This window comes from Parambassis ranga, chromosome 2 (genome assembly GCF_900634625.1).
Source record: "Parambassis ranga chromosome 2, fParRan2.1, whole genome shotgun sequence".
NCBI classification, from domain to species: domain Eukaryota; kingdom Metazoa; phylum Chordata; class Actinopteri; family Ambassidae; genus Parambassis; species Parambassis ranga.
The window spans coordinates 40,354,770-40,376,275 of NC_041023.1; the positions used below are offsets into that span (position 1 = coordinate 40,354,770).

At 48.5% G+C, this 21,506-nt stretch overlaps 1 protein-coding gene across 7 annotated transcripts; it reads right to left on the minus strand.

Moving 5' to 3' along the window:
- Positions 1-51: 51 nt before the first annotated feature.
- On the minus strand, positions 52-21,403 carry raph1b (Ras association (RalGDS/AF-6) and pleckstrin homology domains 1b). 7 transcript variants are annotated; one of them, XM_028400630.1, is made up of 18 exons: positions 21,103-21,403; positions 15,101-15,174; positions 10,122-10,241; positions 9,752-9,857; positions 9,482-9,670; positions 8,956-9,380; positions 8,652-8,738; positions 8,301-8,375; positions 6,376-6,453; positions 5,470-5,629; positions 5,262-5,383; positions 5,025-5,090; positions 4,813-4,956; positions 4,628-4,738; positions 4,455-4,553; positions 4,267-4,387; positions 4,048-4,184; positions 52-3,970 (listed from the first exon to the last, which is right to left on the minus strand). In XM_028400630.1, the coding sequence occupies exons 3-18, from the start codon at positions 10,239-10,241 to the stop codon at positions 1,466-1,468; spliced, it is 4,545 nt and encodes a 1,514-aa protein (XP_028256431.1). In that variant the 5' UTR covers positions 15,101-15,174; positions 21,103-21,403; the 3' UTR covers positions 52-1,465. The 7 variants fall into 7 exon arrangements, with proteins under 7 accessions (XP_028256431.1, XP_028256433.1, XP_028256430.1 ...); XM_028400632.1 differs by having other exon boundaries at positions 52-3,967; positions 15,101-15,179; XM_028400629.1 differs by having other exon boundaries at positions 15,101-15,179.
- Between the last annotated feature and the right edge of the window lie 103 nt (positions 21,404-21,506).

Consider the following 21,506-nt stretch of genomic DNA (forward strand, 5'->3'; position numbering starts at 1 on the left):
CACGGTAAGTACAGCTATTCAGCAAAATGAGGACACTGAGACAGGTTGAAGTCAGCTTTGAACATTTATATTGTGATTTATATGCAAGAGAACACGTTTACTCTTATCTGTAACCATTTTTTCTTCATTTCATTTGGCCCCCACGTGTTCACATCAGCACATCAATAACTTACATACTGTACTGGAGCAAACATGGATAAAATTCGAGCATGTATATGGAGTCAAAACCTCTTCTGACTTCTGACACACTACAGCCAGTTTAAAATGATCTGAAATAGTAATGATATGTGATCCTGACACATGAGGACATGTTGAGAATGAGGTCCTTCCATGATCCACTGTCCACATACAAAGGCTGACCTTCATCTCTGCTCAGGCTTAATGGCACCATGAAGAAACATAAGACACAGAGTCTCTCTACATTATTTCTACATTAATCAGACATCCTTGAAAGATGAGTGCACCTCACATGGCTACATCCAGGAATGACTTCCTGGATGGTGACACCATGTGACTGCGACAATTAATGGAGCAGCAGCTGCAACTGTACAGGTACAAACTGAAGGATAAGGTCCGAAATTAAGCCAACACACAGGGAATTCACACAAAGATACACCACGGACCTCCTCTGGTTTACAAGTTTTGGATTAAATAAAAAAAGTTTTTTTTCCAGCTGCACAGTCCTTTGGAAGATATCTCCTTCTTCTGTTTTGACCTCTGTGCAAGACTTTGGGAATAAGGCTTCCTTCTGATTTGCATTTGTGGTGAAAAATACTTGCAGCCTTTCAAATTCAAAAATGTCTCCCATATACATTCTATTGTGCCCGAATAGTCGGCCTCCTTTCTTGGCTTTATTAAAAGACACTTATAAAAACAACCTTCTGTTTATTAGTCATTAAATAATTTTATATAAAAGCAAAGCTAACTGCTCCACAAAGGCCTTCTCTAAGTACTACCTTTTCAAAATCATACATGTATGCATGTGCACAATGCATGCATGCATATTCTGCCTCTCTCCTTCTTCCTCTCTCACACACATGCACACACACACACACCAGAACAGCTTCATCATTTACAGCTCGTTGTTACACGTGGTCCATGCAGTACCGAAGCGGAACGATCCCGACATGTTTTTGTTTCCTTTTTTTTTGTACGTGGCACAAACGTATATGGCAGAAAAAGAAAGCAGATAACATGATTGTGGCTCAGACCTGGTTCCAGTTACATTTGTTTTAACTTCATTAAATCCGATTGGTGGAGTTTACAATGCTGCAATCACAAGCCTACCTGCTCCTAATATTGTAAACCCCACTGATCCAGATTGCCGAGCATGTTTTAAAAATGCAATACTTAGCAAACGCTAACTGCCCATGGTCTGGTTTGGCTTAGGTATGTACAGAGTCACTGTGACCCAGGAGGAGGTCACTCCTAATCCACTAATGCATGTTCATTCATATTTATTAAGTCAACACTCTCCTGTGAGTTTGGTGCCATCCCCCCGTTTGGGTGGTGCAGGTGGGGGTCCTCGTCGTAGCGTTGCATAGCCTGAGATGTTTCCTGACATGTAGCCACCGTTTCCACCATTGCTATGCGTTCCCTGGTCCAGGAGCAGCTCGGGAGGGGGTGGCGGCAGCGCCATGTCGTCCATGGTCCCAGTGGGCTCCAGCTTTCCCGAGAGGCCGGCCGAGTTAACCGAACCCTGACGACCCACTGACTTGCGCTTCAGTGTCCGGTTGAGATCCTCCAGGAAATTGGGCTGGCCTGAGCTGCCCTTTGGGGACGTAGGTGGGGGTGGTGAGAGCGGAGGTGGGTCTGGGGTGGTGTTACTACGTCGTGCTAGTGTAGGTGGAGGAGTCTTTTTTAGTGAGCTTTTTCCCCAGGTGGAGTTGCTGACTAAGGAGACAGGTGGTGGAGGAGGGGGAGCCTGAGGCTGCGGGTTGACCACGGCAACCCGAGGAGGACCTCCAATGTGTGCATCATTACCTGGAGGTGGTGGAGGAGGGAAGAGCTCAGAGGCTGGGGGAGGAGGCGGAAAGTAGGCGCACTCAGGTGGCGGGGAGGGGAAGTCACCGCCGGACTGCTTCGCCTGGCTCACTTTAGCCTGCAGTGCCGGGGGGAGGTTAGACAGGTTAAGCTTGCCTGGTTTTGGAGGAGCAGGTGGTCCACTTGCAGGGTCTTTGAAAGGAGAGCCATTTGAAGAGGAGGTGGGACATGGGGTAGACACAGAGGTGTTGCTCTGGGGAGCAAACTTGCTGAGTAAGTTTCTTCTGGATTCCTCATAGAAGGATGAGGCGTTGGTCTTGATGCTGGAGTTCCTCTGTGGGGTGGGAGGGGGTTTCTTGCCTCCAAAGTCAGAGGGTCCGGAGGGTGACCTCCTTGTGGGGGAGCCCAGGTTTCCAGGAGGAAGTGGAGGTGGTGGTGGTGTTGGTCCTGTGACAGGAGCTGGGGGAGGTGGCGGAGGAGGAGGTGGTGCAGGAAAACTGGCGTTGTTGTCTGGAGGAGGGGGAGGGAACTCCGGAGACTGGACCTGCTGGCCCCCACCTGGCTGCCATTTTGGTTTGGTCTTAACAGCTGGTGGGGAAAGGGGGGCTTTGGAGATCTCTGTGTGATTGGCTACTTGGGATGAAGCTCCAGGAAACTGGCTGGCTAACTGCTTCACCAGAGACATGGTGGGAGGGGCCCCTGTGGAGATGGATGCTGGCTTGGACAGGCTGTGCTGCTTGGGCAGAGTTGGAGGAGGGTGACTGGAAGTGTGGCCAGCTTGAAGGCTGAACTGCTTCTTGAGGGGTGCAGGTGGAGGAGGGGGCGGTGGTGGTGGTGGTGGTGTTGGGGCTGGGCCACCGATGGCAGCAGGAGGCGGAGCAGGAGGGAAGGGAGACACCGGTGACATTGGCTTGGGGGCTGTGTGAGGGACGAAGCCTGGTGTAAATGTTTTGGGTGGCGCTGGTGGGGGTGCAGGAGGAGGTGGAAATTGGGCTGGCACTGCTGGGAACTGCTGGGGAGGAGGTGGAGGTGGTGGTGGGGGCGGAGGTGGAGGTGGGGGAGGGGGAGGAGCTGGGGCAGGTGGTGGAGATTCCTCGAGACCTCCATTTGGTGGCAGAAGGTCCCGCGGTGGGCTGGGGAACCGCTCCTTCAGTGCCTGCTTCAGCCCGTTGGAGTGCACGGGCTGACTCATGGGGGTTGGAGCAGGTGGTGGTGGAGGAGGTGGAGGAGGTGGAAATGCCACTCCATTGGCCTGAGGAGCAGGTGGAAAAGGTATAAAGGCAGGTGGGGTGGCCGGGCTGGGAGGGCCATATTTCAACATGGCCATCGCTGACCCGGGGGTCGGCATACAAGGTGGAGGTGGCGGAGGCGGCGGAGGGGGAGGCGGGACGTTAGTCCTTGCTGCAATGTGATTGACATTGGGTGGTATAACGTGGGCTGGGGGCTGAGATGAGGGCAGGACTTGCTGAGCGGTGGCGTGGAGGTGAGCGGGTAACTTGTGGTGATTGGATGCTTGGAAGGCCTTCTGGTTCTGTAGCCTGTTGATGGTGCTGAACTTGTACATGGTGAGGGCCGGCGAGTGATGCGACACCATTTGCACTGGGGGTAGGGGAGGGGGTGGTGGTGGTGGTGGCGGTGGAGGAGGAGGAGGTGGGGGTGCTGGAGCTGGCTGCTGCGGCAGCTGCTGCTGAGGTGGTGGCGGTGGCAACATGTGGTTGTAGCTGATGACATTCTGCGGACACTGCGGCGACGCCTGAGGAGCCTGAGGTGGAGGCTGTGGGGCCGGCTGAGGAGATGGTGGCTGGGTAGGCGTGTGGACCTGCATTGGAGGATGCTGAGGCTGTGGCGGCTGCTGCTGTTGTTGTTGTTGGGGCTGCGGCTGTGGAGGAGGCGTCGGGGCCATGTGGTCCACTGAATGCTGGCTGTGATGGCGGTGACTGTGGGAGTGTGGCAGCGTGGCCCCCCTGGATGCCTCCATTCTCATCTGCTGGGGAAAAAGAGGGCATCAGATTAGTGATCATGTGATCATGTGACAGATTTTTTTTTAATGCTGTGAAGTGGTACCTTAGAGTTTTCCTCCATCTGCGTGCCTCTCTTCCAGGCCTCAGAAAAGATGGAGCTCACCACACTCTGGGAGCGGCCGTGGGAGGAGCCTGTGTCCACCCCGCTGTCCGAATGGCCTGAGTGGTTGGACTGGGACTCTGACAAAACACACAGAAAACTGTGAGCCTTTCTGATTGAAGGCCTGCAGATTATTGTGAAGTTAAAACTCTCTGAGCTGACCAGGTATGCTGGCCGAGCTGGAGCCGGATCGGATGCTGGCGGTAGAGAGAGAGGACCAATCGTAGGCCGCCTCTGTCCTCTTCATGGCTTCCTGGTAGTTCATGTACAGCTGCTTCCCATACTGCACACACACACGCAATTAACATTTTTGCTTAATTTGTACTTAAATCTTTTTTAGGCTGACTTACTTTGGCGATGCGGATTCCGTTCACCCACTGGTGCAGCGTCCTGACGTCATCGCAGCACAAATACTTGATGTACTGCGACTTCTTCTGGATTTGTGGATGCTGAAAGGAAACAAAAGTAAAATCATTACATGTCATTCATGCTGCACCCTCTTCATAAGCGATGAGGGCTTCACCTTCAGGGCCAGGCAGTAGTCAGTGGGAGCCTTGTATTTGCTGCGGTAGTCCTGGCCGTAGTACACATTAACGTGGTCCAGCTGCAGGAAGCACACCAGATCTCTGGATGCCTGCAGAGACATGTCAGTGTTGATACCCACAAACAGGAAATACCACAGAGCAGACCATGACACGACTCACTGACCTTGGCTTTGCCTTTGGGGACATAGTAGATCCCAGAGGCCCTGAGGAGGAAGTAGCGCTTCTTCCACGACTTCTTCCCATCCTCTTTGAGCCACAGGATGCCCTCGATCTCAGGCACGGACACCGAGCCACCACAGAAGCATTCCTGTCAGACACACTAGTGATTCTCTGCTCCTGAATATCCAGCATATTTGTTTCTGTGCATCATCTTACCTCTAATAAAGCCTCTTTATTCCTGTCAGCCATTTCTGATGTCTCCTTCCGCCCCAACAAATAGTTCTGGAAGTGACAGTGAGGAGGATGTTGAATAAATTATTCAACTTTACTCGCTTTGACCTACTTCTGGCTCTCCTACACAAACACATTCTGAGGCCTCCCAGCATGCATAAACAATGTGTGAGCATACAGCAGAGCAGCGTATGTGCATGTCAGGGTGTCACAGTCAGTCACCTGAGGGTTCTTGAAAAGAGCGTATTTCTCGATGCGTTCGATAAACATAAGCTTGTTGTGGCTGTCCCGGGTCCAGTTCAATAGATTCTCCACCAAGTTCTCATGATCCTCAAAAATACGCTCTGAGGGAAAAACAGAGGAGTAACAATGAAGATGGAATTCTGTGTAATTCTTCTCTCTGGACCTCATGTTTGTCTGCCTCCATTACCCATCTGTAGCTCAGGGATGGTTTCCACTAGAGACCAGTCGGGGCTGTAGCCACAGTGCGACTTGTCAAGCAGGCTGTCCAGCACCTGCCTGACCGTCTGTCGCTCGTCCACCATCATGGTCTTGGAGCTCTCATCTGACATGTGGACCCTGATCACCAGCTGAAAAAAAAGGATTTCTGTGTCACTTTGAAACAATACGAGCCAGCTGACATGAATACATCATGTTCACCATTACATTCTGCTTCCTGTCACTTATTTATTTACATTCCTGTCCTGGTCCTTTTAAAAGGGGGGTCACCATGTCCCACTAACACCCAACAATCTGCACCTTTAAGCAACCATAACAAGCAGGATTAAACTAATCTGAACGTGACAAAGACACGTGCCAAATCCGCATCACAGCATATGTATTGTTAAGACCCCAAACTCCTCAACCTCCATCTAAAGGGGGGATTGGGCTGACCTACTTTTTTCCTCAATAAACCCCTACAACAAGCAATCAAACTGAGAATCTTTAGAGTTTTGATGTTGCTGCATCCTTTATCTTCTCATTGACGCTGCTGGGCTTCTCCTCTCACTACTGAACACCCACACTCACACACAGTTCATTCACATGCTTTCCGTCAGAGCCAGACACACACCACTCCAGTTCTCAGCCCGAAATTGTTCTCGTTTGGTGTAAATGTGTAGAATGTGTCTGTATTGTCTTTTAACACACGCCCCGTGGTTTTTTCCCCTCTGATGCCTTGCTCCCTCCCCAGCAGATAATCAAACACCGCAATGACCTATTTTCTCTGCGCTCCGCCGCCTCGCTGTGAATGAAGTTCAAAAAGAAATGCAGAGAATATGACGAGACAGCAGTGAATAAATGGGTTGTTTTCAACAAAACAAAGAGCTACATGTACCTTTTTGACCTGCGCCTCCTTTATTTTCTCCAGGGCGACTCGGATCTTCTCTGCCTTCAGTTTGGCAGCTTGCTCCTCCTGCGTGGACACACAGGTTAATGCATCTTCTTACTCCATCAGGAACAGGACACACTCAGTTAGCAGCCCTCTAAATGCACAAGCATGACAGCACCATGTGCAAAGTCTCCTCTTCAGGTTCCTTACCTGTCCCCTCCAACACGACGCCATCACCTCCATTCTACAGGTGTGTCAGTGTGTTATCAATGAAGACCACAAACAAAAGGATGTGATGCTAAACCACTATGTGACATTGGTGCCTCAAATATGGCGCCCCGTATGCAGTTTATGGTTTCATATGGAGCTGCAGCGGCTTCCTTTGATCTTGCTATACAGCAGACGGGAAACAATAGTAGGAGATCCCCAAAGGGCGCAGGGCTGCAGATGAACGTAGGATCAGTTCAGAGAGTGGCGGTGCCCTCAAAAATATTCGTCCATTATTTATTACAAAAAAAATGTTTTTCCCCACAAAATAAAGACGTTATTCCACCGTGATCCTCAGTAATCTATCTATCTTCATCCATCATGCTGGTCAAGCTAGCCGAGCAGAGACTTCACTGACATGCAGACATGTGCGCCCGATTTGACTGAAAAGTGAGACAGTGGTGAGGATAAAGCCCCTCCCCCTTCCATCTCCTACCCTCTCCTCCTGCTCCTGCTCCCCCTCTGCCGCTTCCTCTCTTTATAACAGATGCAGGGGTTTGGGAGCGTGCCCAATCGATGGAGCATAATCCCCACAAAAATACTAGACCAACCAGCCAACCCCGTTTACACAACCCTGCAGCCAATCAGGATGAAGGAGGGAGACCGTGACTGACTCTGGACCCCGGAGTTAAAACTACACCGACAAGAACTGAGAGTAGAATTTAGGTGAATGAGAAGCTGAGGTGCTGAATATTTGAAGTCATACAGGAGAGGGTGAGGGGGTATTAACAACCCCAAGCCTCTTATCTCAAGAAGCACCCCCTCTCCTCCTCCTCCTCCTCCTCCTCCTCCGCCTAGACCCCTTTTCCACATGACCAGTTCCAAGTGCACATTAATGCAATGGAAGCTGTTGGGTCAACACTCCGATAAAAAGCAACAGAGAGGGGAGGTCAGAGGGGTTGTGTGTATTACAGTGCAGTCACACTTCAGGTTTAACCCCAGAAACAGCCATTATTCCCTCTCCACATGACACCTGCACCAACATTAAAAAAGCCTCTGAAAAAGGAAAAATCCTGACACCCTCACCCTTTGCACTCTATCCCAGACATCCTTCGAAATTCTTTTTTTTTTTGCAAGAAGCTAGAAGAGAGGGCAAATCTGGAGTGGATATGAGCTTTTGGCACAGACTAACTGAAAAACCAACAAGTATTCCCATTGTTTTTATAAATACAAAAGCGTCTGCAGCTCTACAAGTTCGGCTTCAAGAAGAGCCGAAGAATTCGATCTTTGTTTTGAAGTCACAATCTCATCCTGGATTCCAGTAGTTTGCACTTCTGCTGTCGTGAACGCACATCTGATCGGCACAAGTGCAGCACAGGAACCAACAGATGTGAAACACACTCTATATGTTGGACTGGAAGGGCTGGACAGCAGAAAAAAAACCTCTAAATACCTCTCTCTAATAATGATGCTTAGACAGGAGTGCAAATCAAAACCATGGAGAGAGATGAGAGAAGCATGAAGGAGAAGACAATCAAGTGTCTTCAATTTATCTGCATTGTGATGCAGCGGAAAAATCCATTCCGATGAGCTTAAAATGAAAAAAACATGTTCCTCAGCATGGATTTTTCCTACAAAAACATGCAGAGAAGAAGAAGAAGAAGAAGAAGAGAAGAAGAAGAGCGGTGCACACGATAGAAGAAAAGCGAGTGTATGTCAGTCACCTTGGTCAGGAGGTGAGAAGGCTTTCCAGCTATGCTTTTCAGTATGAGCGAAGTTTCTCGGTCCAGATAGGAGTGCTTGGGGTGAAGAGAGGAGAGCAGAGAAGAAAGAGAGGAGAGAAGTCAGTGCCAGATGATTCTCTGCAGATTATTAATCGCATGTGATTTGTTTTGAAGCGTGGAAGCAAGAGGAGGATCTATCAATGAAGCAATGATCCTGATGTAGATATACACAGAACAAAAACACACTTTATATTTGTAGTTTCTCTTATTTACACACACACACACACACACACACACACTGCATGCAGCAGCACATCATGTACAGTGTGAGACACATGCACATGCACTTACAGTGGCCCGATCCATTTCACCTTCTCCCGAAGTGAAGTCAAGCTGCCGCCTGGCTGGCTTACCATTAGCCCGTCGCAGTGTGACATGCTGGGGAGTGCAGGGGGCATGTGTGTGGACGCAAACACAAACAATGTAAACACATGCAAGTGGGCGTGCAACAAAACATTTTCTCAAACACACTTTAGAAGATGTTTTGTTAGGCAGAAAACAGCAGGTGTTATTCCGAACGCACTGAAAGCATGCAGTTTCTTCCAACGTCATGCTTTGTGTTGGATTCAAACACATTCTCAAGAGTGTGTCGTACCTCTGTGCTGGTCTGGTTCTGGCCCTGTGTGCTCGGACTGCTCTGACCGTCCCCCTCGCCTCCTATCACTTTATCAGTGTCCAGGGAGTCCATGCTGGAAGCTGAGGCACATGCTGAATTTACACTGGACCGCTGAGAGGGGGCCTCCTGCTCACTGACCCCGCCCACCGAGCCTGTCCTCCGGTGATGCCCACCGCCGGATGACCCGGATGAGGGGCGGCGGAGGGTGGTGGAGGAAAATGAAGATGAGGAGGAGGAGGAAGAGGAGGACGTCTGACGTGCTGCTTCGTCCATGCTGAGTGAGGCCTTTTCCAGCTGGGAGGTGATGTCATCCAGGGAGATGTTGGAGGCGGCGGGGCGGGAGCCGACACTCCCTCCTCGGACTGTGTTGGCTGGCGAAGCCCTGGTGCTACTACTGGTACTTCCTGTCGAGGAGAGGAAAATACTGGTATTATTTTTATTAATTACTTTTACTACTTTTACTACTTTTACTACTTCCAAAATGGACGTCAGTCTGAGGGGATACCTCCGCTGCTCCCCCCTCCACTGGTGCCTGTAACCTTGGTGCTGGCGCTGCGGCCCGCCAGCCCCCTCTGCTGGCTCTTATTCTGGCTGCGAGAGTTGGGTTTGGAGATGGTGCTCAGCTCCTGCTCGATGGAGCACAAGTCGGCCATCAGGGCATCCAGATCCACTGAGTCACCCTGGTTCAACGCCTCTGCAGGGAGGAGGCTAGTTAGGAGTTATATGACACCTGTGTGTGTTGTTGTCATGCTGATGTGTATAAGTGCAACCTCACCGTTTATGTTATACATTGAAAAGCGGTAGGAGAAGTTGGCCATGTTGGTCTCCTGCCTGAGGGGGGGCTTCTGCAGGGCTTTCTGCGGCCTGCCATCATCCAGACTCTGTAACACACACACACACACACACACACACACACACACATTACAGCCAAAGCACAGAGATCTAAACAGCCATGACTGCCTCACACATACACAGTGACGGTGGGAGAGGAGTTGCTAGGATACCATTAAGGGAGGCAGGATTAGCAGTGTTAAGGTTGCTATGGATACGGCCCATTCCGTTCTATCTGCTTTTCTGCCTGTCTGTGTCTCTGTGTAACCCACCACCCTTTTCTTGTTAATGTATGTGTGTGTGTGTGTGTTAACCTGTGTGAGCTTGTCCAGCTCTCCTAGCCAGGCTCCAAACATCTTGTCCAGATCCTGGTCCTCCTTATCACTGTCCTCTTCTGCTCCATGATCCAACTCGTCATCCGACACCTGATCCATCTGCACACACACACACAGATATAAAAATAAAAACGTTAAATATTTCCACACGTTTACATCGGGTCACACCCACACAGCTAGGAGGGAATAAAATACTCAGCTCATGCCAACCTCACTGCCTGTTGCCATGACAACCACTCTGGACCCCTAGCGGGCACCCTATGTAGTGGGGGAGGTGAAGGAGGAGGAGGAGGGCATCTTCCTCTAGACAAACCTGCATATATTCTAATATGACCTACTGGCCCACAGACAGGACACTGGGAAAACAACAGGTGTAATACATTGTCCAGCGTGATCAATGGGAAGAGAGAGGCTGTGGGAGCGCTGCTGTCATTGATGGTGGCACAGCTCCCTCTAGTGGACAGATTGCAAACTTGTGCAGCTGCTACTTGCAAGTTCAGCAGCTGTAACTAACCACAAACAGTCATTTTCCAGCTCACAACTACTGAAAACACAATGTGCCAGCATCATTTCCTGTTTCTTCCCAACGCCCACTCAATTGTTGGTAGAGTCTGCTACCCCCAGCGCAGCCCAGTCAGATGGAATAACACGGAGTAATCCCATTGATGTTTTCAGAGGGGTGTCACTCCCTCTTGTTATCCACGCTATGCGGTGTCGGTCACTAGTTGGGGTTGTACCAAACCTGGATTAACCCCTCATATGACCCCTGTGCTTTTGATCGGGCACATTCCAGAGAGCAGCTCCTTAAAGTCACTGTACATATATACAAACACAGTACATGAACTAAACATACAACAACAAGGCTGCCACCGCTGATGGATGGCTTCCTGCTTGGGCACTCTCATTAAACACATAAGGAGCTTGTCATCTTGTTAAGAAAAATGGAGTCTAAATATGTCAACAAAAAAAGTCGAACAAATGTGTGTTTGAAATTACATCTGTGTGTGTGTATGTGTGTGGGAGTCAGAACAGGAAATAGCCAGGATGTGCAGAATTCCTAATTTCCCTCACAGCCTGTTTCTTGGCAGGAAATGCCAGCTGTCCTTCGGTTTGTCCATGCCACTTGTCTGAAGGAGGGAGGGAGGGAGGGAGGAGGAGGAGGAGGAGGAGTTCAGGGCCTGAAAGTGAGCTCCACTTGGGGGCCCCATTAGGCCATCTATTTGTGGTTTTAAAAAAATGTGAGGAGGAAGAGGGACCAAATATTCTCTGAGGTGCTTCCACATGTAAAAATGAGTCACAATGCAGAGGACTCCACACACACACACACACACAGGTAAGCTAATAAACACTTTAAAAATAGAGCAAAAACCTCTGAAAAAAAACGAGGCTGCCGTCAGCCTAATGGAATCACAGCCTCACCAGCAGAAGCAGCAGCAGGTCTAAGTGAATTACCACCTGAGGCCCTGCTTTTAAGCTTATAGAGCATGACCTAGGAGAGACACGGGCGCTGCAGGAAGCTACGTGCAAACACACTCCTGCAGTCATCAGCGCAAAGCAAACACCAGATACTGCACGGCCCCCCCCCCCCCCCGCCTTTCTCGGTCTGAGCATGACCAGCGCAGTCTCCTGTGGCTGCTGGGAGGTCCGGGGTGAAGGGTTAAAGGTCGAAATGTCTTCCCAGCAGAGATTTGTTTCTCTGTGTAAACACTGACCATTCTTGATGCAGAGTGTGTTCTGGGAACACGAATCTCTCTGAAGAAAGCAATGCGAGCATCCGGTGATGAGGAGGAGGAAAGAGACAGATCTATCTTTAGTCAATTAGATCAAAGAGTGTCGACAGGACTGAAGATGGGGAGAAGCATGAAGACTGGATATTGTGTCCATAATTTAGACAAATATTGACAACACACACACACAGAAAGCAGGTTAACATGTGTGACCACTCAGAATGACTGAGGGCTGTTTTCACACCAAATGTGGTACTCACATGTTGTCATTCCAAACTACAGACAAGCCCTCAGAGCAAGTAACAGAGACAATTTAAAGGAGACGTTATGAAGTAAACTCTTTAACATATTAGGTGAAGAAACTTGTGGCAGCTGTAAAATGTCTAAAGTGTTCACAAGGACTCATCCTTTCAGCACTTCACATATTGAAATGCCCTCATCTTTTGCTGCATGATTGTCCTTTAACAAAACTAAACATATTTTGCCTACATGCTGCAACCACACCAGCAGTTTGGCTCCTTCCTAATTCAGTTTGGAGACAGAGCGCTGTTGTTCATTGGGTTCACATTAAACTGCATCTGGCACAAGTTTTACAATTCGGCGTGCCCAGAAGCAGCTCGCTCACATCACAGTCACTGGAGTGAAAGCTGGCAGCATCAGCTCCACCTGCCCTGACATTAAAATGACAAATAAATCCTTTCATATATCACTCACACAGGAAACAGGAGGGCAGGGATATGGAGAGTGACCTTAGCTGTGTAAACACTATTGTGTCCAAACACTCCACCTAACTACATTCTATGTGTGCCAGTTTCCTCCTCTCTCAAATGATCTTTACAAAAATAATTTTGTGTCTGACACGTCTCTAAAAATACACCAAAGCGGAGCATGCATGGAAAACAGCACCATGCTTATAGTAGAATCTATGAGCCAGGAGCACCCAGGCTGTGGTGCATTGACTGTAAATAGAGGGTGGGAATACTTGAGAGTTTAGTGGGACACAAACAAGAGCCTGCAGAGCTCAGAGAGGAAACAGGAGAAACATTTGGCTGGGAATAGCTGCAGCAGGGACTGCTAACGGGGGCCAGGAATGATTATGTGTACATTCACAGGCACACCCTAACTGTATGTGCTCACGTGCACAAAGATGCAAATACTCATTTGGCCAATGTCCTGCCGACTTCCTGGTTCAAAACTGTCAAAACTTAAACAAACAAACCACACATTAAACGGCTGCTAAGAATTCAGAGCCTGCATGGGAGAAATGACACCCTGAAGCCAACATGCATCATTTTCGGAGAACAAAGCCAGCTGCAGTCAAACGCTTGGTTTCACTATAAAACAGATACTATCTCATGATCGTAAATGTGACAGTGCGTAATCATTTCCAGGCTCCTGTTTGCAGCAGACGGTTTTTTTTTTGCTAATTTCCGCTCTACATTCGTCCTTCAGGAGAGACATCACTACAGAGTTAAAAGTAGAAACAGGAAGCTGGTCAGTCAAAGAAGTCTTTGAACAAGAGAGCAAAGTCTGACTAGGTGTGGTTGGTTTGCAGCTGACGCACAAAAATGACATAATAGCCCATGTGTGTGTGTGTGTGTGTGTGTGTGTGTGTGTGTGGATGAAAGGGAAAAAAGGGTGGATGCAGCTTTAAAAGCTAAAGAAGCAAGATTTATTACAATATGTCAGAATCAAATAGGTGGCACATAGGAGAAAGAGAGAGCAGGGGAGGCAACAGGAGGTGATGGATGAGTACAATAATGGAGGAACAGAGCCAGCCATTAGGTTGTGAATAAAAGGGAGGGACTGATAACCAAAACAACTACTCCAGCGTCATCAGTCACAACAGCCTCATGGCAAAGGATGAATCTGCACTCATATGCATCCATAAACACATTCAGGCTCATCCAGGCACAGCGTGACACAGTGAGCCACTCAGGCTCATCCAGCCAATTATAGGAAGGAGGGGCAGAGAGAGGAGAAAGATGAGGAGGATGTCAGAAGCAGACAGATGGAGAGAGAGAGACTGGGGGAGAGGAAGAGCGTGTGTGAAAGTGCACAGTCACACACACATGGTGGGCGGCATGTGTGAAGATTTCACAGCTCGCCCCAGTATCAAACTTTAGCTGCACAGCATTTTATTCCAACAGGCGTTGCCGCGGCAACACGCATCTAAATGTTGATGTGCAGTTATCACATAGCTCTTCCTCTTATTTCTGCGTCAGCCTGACACTGAGGATGCGTCTGCCTCCGCCTCCCTCCAGGGCAGCAGTCCAAATGTGAAATCAATAGTCAGGAGATCAGCTTACATCCACACACACACACACACACACACACACAGGCTCAGGTGGTCTGCTGCAGTGGGCTCATGTACACCCACACAAACTTTTCAACATCATACAGCACTGCAGCAGATAACAAGAGTCTGAGGAGGACCAGACAGGGAAAGAAGAGGTGCTCACAGCAGTTCTGCGGTCTAAAAAGTCTAAAATAAATAAATCACTAAATATAAAGTGTAATAAAAGATCCTGTAAAACACAAAACATTCTGCAGTCGTCAGTGCAATCACAAGTCATGATTGACTGATTGTGTTACGCGACAGAAATTCACTGATTATCTGTTACTACATTTCCCATCTGTCCCTCTGTCCTTGCAGCTGGTGTGTGTTTACGTGCCATCACCAACACACACACACACACACACTTCTTTAAACAACAGAGGGGGAGATCACTTCAAGGACGGTCTGCTTTAAGAAAGCCCCAAAACAGTTGCCATGACAACCATGTCAAGAGCGCATGCGGCCTGGTTCGTACACAACAGCTGAGCGCCAGCAGGTGTGATGAACACGTAACACCGTGTCAGGCAGATCTCCCCGCATCATTATCCTACATGATTTCCATAAACAAAAAAAAGAGAAGCCATTTTTTATAGTGTGTTATTGGACTGCTTTATCTCAAGAGGAAAAGAAGGCGATTGTGTAAAAAGCTGAGAAGAAAGGCATATCTCTTTCTGGCAACCACAGCTATGCTTCACCCTCACATGGTTCCACTTAAGCTAAGAATTATCTCCTTCGGCGAGGAAGACTCCCCTGACGGGACCCTCAGAGGTCTGACTCCTCTTTCATTTGGCCTTAATTTACAAGGCTGTCTGAAGCCTCCCTCGCTGCCAACAAACAACACAAACACAGATGATAGCATGCCACAGTGACACTCCCCAGAAAGAAGCTCTTACCTCTGCAGTAGCTTTCTCTTCTTCCTGCTGAGGTCAAAGGTCAACAAAGACACAGCCCAGCCTCCACGCTGCGCCTGTGCTGGAGAAGAACAACACAATATTCCGTCAGAACCGCTGGAGGACCAGAGAATGCCGAAGATTAACCCACAGAGGGTGCTTGAGCGAGATACTTAACTAACAAATGACACAAAAGCTCTGAAAGCAATCAAGCGCAGCTCCCTCTTCATTAGAAACTCGTGGCTGCCAGATTAAGGCTGTGACAGAGGCCTGACCGCAGAGCCTGTCACACATGATTCAGAGCAGAAAGCTTGTCAAAACTCTGACTCACCTAAACTCATTCACAAGAGTGCTGACTCAGCTCCTGAACGCAAACTACCTGCTGAATCACAGCCTGACAGTAAAAAATAATAAGGATGTATCACAGCTATCATTTGCAGGCGGCTCATGTTGTGGCTGTTCTCGCTGCTCTCAGCTGTTCCTTCGTTTTTCCACGCACCAACTGTTGTTCAGCCACAGTATGCAGTGTGTGTGTTTTTACAGCAAACACTCCTTGTAACAAGGAAGGAGCACAAGTGTCATGACACTACTGCCTGCTCGGGTTACAGTGTGATATCACTCCGTCAACATGAGACCGTTGAACAGGTGTGGTGGCGACACTTGGTGCCTGCTGCAGCTGCGGGGGTAGAGAGCAGTTGCTGCGGCGCCGGCAGCTGCACCAACCAGTGCTGAAAACAAAGCAAAAACACAACATTGCCCTTTGACTGGGAGCTGAGGTGGCACTAGTTTTAACAAACCAAAGGGGTCCAGTGTGGTGGACACAGGTGTGTCCTTGTCCACCCACGCTTCCCTCCACAGCACTCCTTTCGGAGCAGCTCATTTCCTGTCGGGACAGGAAGTGGGAAGGAGGGCAGGGCACAGAGGGTGAAGCGAGAAGTGGTGATGATGTCAGGGCAGGAAATAAAGGCAGGATTGTTGAACTTGTGTTGACAAAATAACAGGAGCGAGGAAGTGTGAGGCAAGCCATCAGTCAGCTGGTTGATGCAGGCGCATTAGTATTGATCAGTGTCTCGCTCCCATCCCACCTGATGTCCAAAATACCTAATCCACAAGAAGAGCCACACAGCTACTGAGAGGATGAATGTTCCTGCAGTGTTTTTCCATAAAACACACAAATGCTGCCCTTTATGTGGTGTGTAAACACTGAAGTGCCCCTCCTTTGGGATGACATTATGAGCAGTGGCTTCAAGCCAATCTGAGTTTCTGTCTTTCGGCTTTTCCTACATGGTGACGTCTGGTTGTGATTACAAGGAGCTGATCTCCTCTCCATGCTGGGATTCTCCACGGTCCGTGCAGCGAGCGCTCGGCTCTGGAAAAACCACACATGGTGGGAATTATGGAATAATGCTGCGTCAGGAATGTTCCCACGATGGCCGGTGGGATCTGATGGAGGTCCCTGCTGCCTACAGTGTTGATAATGTAACACAGAGTTACAAGAAAATCAGCTCTGGATCGCAGCTTAAGGACAGAATTCTCACTTCTCATTTACACTCTTTAATCTCTCTCTCAGCAGCAGTGAGGGGGCAAGCTACAGAAGAACCACAAATGTGCCCTCACAGTGGCTCAGAAAGGCGGCCACGGTGCCACTCAGTCACACGAGTAGGGTCGCCTTAATCACTAGAGAGTGAAGATCAGTGGAGCAGAGAGAGATTAGAAAGCCACTAACTTAACCCAGACTCAGCTCACAGAGCTGCCAGGGTATTAGTCAATGAGATTTGGCAGGAGGCATTCACACACAGAGTGCTATTTTGCGAGATTAAGCGTGCAGGTTTGAGTAACTGTCAGGGGATTCTCTCACAAAAAAATGTGTCAATCTACTAGTGCTGCATTGTAGGTCACTGCAGATCCTGCTGCAGATTCCTCCAGTGTCCTACATGAAGGCAGAGAGGAAAGTGGAGCAGCCTTTGCAGCAGCCACTTGTGAAGATGACCTCAGTGTTTCCAATTCATAACATCAGCTGCACTGAAAGATATTTTATTGGCTCTCTTAGCATTTACACCCTCATCCTCACGGGCGTAGAAGCTGAAGAAACTTTCACGACGGACGCCTGCACCTGTTGGGGTTGCACTGACACAGAGACACAACAAAAGAACAACTTTCTCTGCCACTGTGGTCAAAAAAGCCGAATCCTCAATGGATTTTCAGAGGAATGCAACCCAGAGGTAAATAGATGGAAAGCAGCAGAGGTCATCTAAACATTTTTAGTGCAGGCGTTTCACAGCATACTGAGGGGAAACGGTACACTTTCATTTGTTTGCATTTGGTGTTTCCCTCAAACAAACAGGAGAACTGCAGCACTTTAATTCAAATAGTGCAGCAGCACAGAGAGGAAGGAAATAAATCCACTCTCCTCACACAGATCATACATCACCCTCAGTCGCTGATGCTTTTTCTACACAGCAGCCAGACAGCTGTATATTTCCTCTGAGTTTGCACTTTGCATGCTCTCTCTCTCTCTCTCTCTCTCTCTCTCTCTCTCTCTCTCTCTCTCTCTGTAAGCACTCCTGCCTGCCAGGAGCATTTTGAATCGTCTCTACGACAAAGAGCCATTATCCAGAGCCCACTTCTAAAGGCTGTCCATCCACACATCCCATCCATCAACTCCCATGACTGCTGTGGTGGAGAGGAAGAAACAAGATCCCACAAACTACCTCCTCTACCTCCTCCTCCTCATGCTCTCCTGATATCTGATGCAGCAGGCTGGAATTCCAGCTGAGAATTCCCATTTGGATGAAATTCCCTTATTCAAGATCAGGTAGCTGAACAGATAAGTGCTGCCTCAGGGTGCTGGCAGGTGTTGATCACGCCGACTCCATGTGTGAAGAGACCAACAATAACAATAGATTTTTACAGGGCCCCACAACTTCCTGTCACGAGCACTGTTAAGTTAACAAAGCCTCTGTGATACAGTACAGAGGAGAGAAGAGGGGGTGAGAATCGGCCACCTGGCATTGTCAAAGTCAGTGATTAATAGCTGCCTAAACAAACAAGTGGCAACAAAAGGGACAATTAATGAGTGAACAATACAACATGCGTAACATGCATCATAACAGATCAGACGGAGAAAGAGGTCATAGAAAGAAAGCTGTGTGGAGACTCAAAGACCCCATTAAAGGGCGTGTTAATGACATTTTAATGGGACGATGGGTTCGAATTTTCTATAGATGCCGAGCAATTACACACAGAGAGAAAGAATGACAAAAATCCATGTGACTGCTGTATCAGCCTGATCTGTAGACGACCAGTGAGTAAGGTTAGAAAAAGGGCAAACAGTTGAACATCTACAGGTACTTGTGAAATCAATAATCAAAGACATATATATAATTATGTTTTTTTTATGATTTCTGTCTTTATGTGCGGATCCAAAAACACAATTTATGCCATCTGACTAAATGTGGGCTCTCCCTTTAAGAATGAGAGAGAGTCCCACCAGGACTGACCCGTGCTAAAAATGTTGATACTGCATTCACCCACTGGCACAGATATAAGGACCGACATGGGCAGGAGATCCAGTTGTAGGTCAGTGTTAGCTGTATGAATATGAGTGCACCAAAAGCAGAGGAGGAAGAGGAGGGTGCCCTCTTTCTGCCTGTTCTAATCACAGGCTGCAGGTGAGACTAAGAAAGAGGAAACAGAACGTCAAAAAAAAAGGGCAGCAGGAAGAGAGGCGCACTATCAGGAGCAGCAGAACACTTGTTTTTGTTTGCAGCTGCCACCAAAGGTCAGCGAAATGTTTCCAGAACAAGGCCGCGCGGAGGCCGCCACCACGTGTCTGTGACAACGCCCGGGTGGACTGAAACACTTTCTCTGCAGTGATGCAGCTGCTGGCCTCCACCTATCAGTGTGTAGACATATCCCGTTACACTCCATCAGTCCTGCGTTTGAAGTCCTGCACCTTCACCCCTCCCAGCTGTAACACAACCTGAGTAAACTTACACCAGCCGCCATCACCACCCCCGGCCAGCTCTTTGGAACTTTTGTGCACAGGTGAGGGGGGTGGGGGGTGGGGAGGGTGGCACAGGGGGGGCTGGATGGACCACTTGCACGACAGAGAGACAGAGGAGACGCTAAGATGCACACAAACCAAGAATAGCTGCTCTCTGTGGATCAGACCTCAAGACTAAAATTGATTTGACAACTGTTTTTCTCATTGAATCATCTCAGAGAAGACATTTTTCTCCTTAGGCACAAGAGAAATCCATGTTTCTGCTGATGTACACCCCCCCCCCTCTCCCTGGGATGGCCTCCAACGATAGTAAAAAAAACTCCCTGACGTGCTTTTAAACAGGGGCAGTGAAATGACACATGCTTTACCTCCATGGCTGGAAATTCAATCCATGACTGGGCTTTTTACGACCAAAAAAAAAAAAAAAAAACATAACAAGCTCAAAGACATCTGCCTGAGGTGGAGCCACCAGAAGGCCTGGAGTTATTTTCAACCCATTAACTTCACTGTAAGCGGAGGGATCACATTGTTGCTGCACTGTCTCCATGCCCAGAATAATGTGCTTCCAGTCTTTGTGGATGCAAATCAAGTGTGCCTTAAGGTCACAGACGGTCTATTATAATGCCACTATGGGGAATAAAGGCTGGGCCAAGTGGCTGCTTATAGGGGGGGGGGGGCGTTGTTGTGATGTTTGTTTTGTTGTGTTGACTCAAGAATTAAGTGTGATAGAAAAAAGAGCATCACCTGGCTCTCAGTGAGGTTTGAGCACTGTACAAAAATGATGCGTCTTCTCAGAGGACATTTTCCATTTCAATTCGGCTAAAAAAAAAAACAGAGCCGTCACTTCCTGCTCACTTAGGGGAGACAGGAAGCATCATGTCATACGTTCCCATAATTAAACACTTTGTTACTTGAACAGAAAAAAGTCAGTTCCAGCAGGAAGTGATGTGATTGGCTCTTTTTTACAGTTTCCTAGCAGACACCACAGTCACATTGTCAATGTCCTTCTGTGGTGCATGTGCAGTATGTCTCCCCACTGATGCCCAAATTGATGTTACACAGATCCTGATCCAGATCGCCTTAAAGTGACATGCGCATCATAATATTACGTATACTGGCAAGTTTCTGCCAGTATACGCCTCATATGGAAAACAGGCACAGACAGACAAACATGGCAAGCAGCTCCTCTACAGATGACCTTTGAACCCTGCAGTCAATGCAGGTTACTTTTCCAGCAACATAGTTCGAGGGGGAGATTCAGCCTGAGCTCAGAGCAATGGCCTGGTCAGGTGGATAATTTGTTCTGAAACCTGCAGTTAATTCTGCCACTAAACACAACCTGTGTATGTGTGTGTGTGTTTTGTCCTTTCTGCCCAAACAAAGCAACAGTATGAGGACAAACATGTCACCTAACAAAGGCAGAGAGGCACCACACCAGCAAACACATCACATGTTGATAAAGACACGAAATGTGCCGTTTCATGAACGCACCAAAAGGACAAACAATACCATCGGCCATTACCAGGAGCTGATAGCCTCCCGCCGCTAAACAGGGTGGAGACCAGCTCAACATCTTCCACTCCATCTGGATGCAGAGAATGACTGATATTTTAGAAATACCTCGACACGCACACGGAGCTCATCTTTGGATGACACCAAAATCAAACCAGACATCACAACAAAGGGGTTCCTGGGCATTTGTCACTCCCATGGAGAGCTGCGGCTCTTTTCCCAGTCGGCCCCAAACGCTCCCCAAGAAAAGGGATTGTTCAATGGCCGCATTCAGCCACCATTCAAACACACTTCAGCACACTCACAGATGGATGGATGGAAAACTGGTTCAGATTTAAAACAAGTCTGGAAAACCTGCCTCCCTTCTTCCCAAGGACAGAGCCAGGGATGGGCTGCCAGGACACGCTGACAATCAACCTGTGATTTCCACTGATAAATACACAGAGAAGGAAAACATGTAGTGAATAATAGAGAGAAATCTACTTACAGTGAAATGGGATTCACAAAGAGGCTCCTCTCCTCTGCTGTCCCTGCCCTCAGGAGGAATAAAAACCAAGAAAAGTCTGGATCCGGCGCGCGTAATGCCTGATTTTACAGAGAAATCCTGTTCAGAAATCACACACTGTCCTCATGTTTTCACACGCCGCCTCGTCTGCTGCACATCCTACAACAATCCACAACCCGAGTCCTCCTTTTTCCCATTCTTCTCTCCCGGAGCTGCTGAGGAGACACGCTGCGCGTCTCCGTCGTTTCCTGTCCAGCCCAGGATCCAGGAGTGCCTTCACGGACTGTGGGAAACAGGAGAGATGGGGAGGAATGACCCAGCTAAAAGACAGATGACTAAACTGTATATACAATACAACGCAAAACTAATCTCTATATTTTAAATAA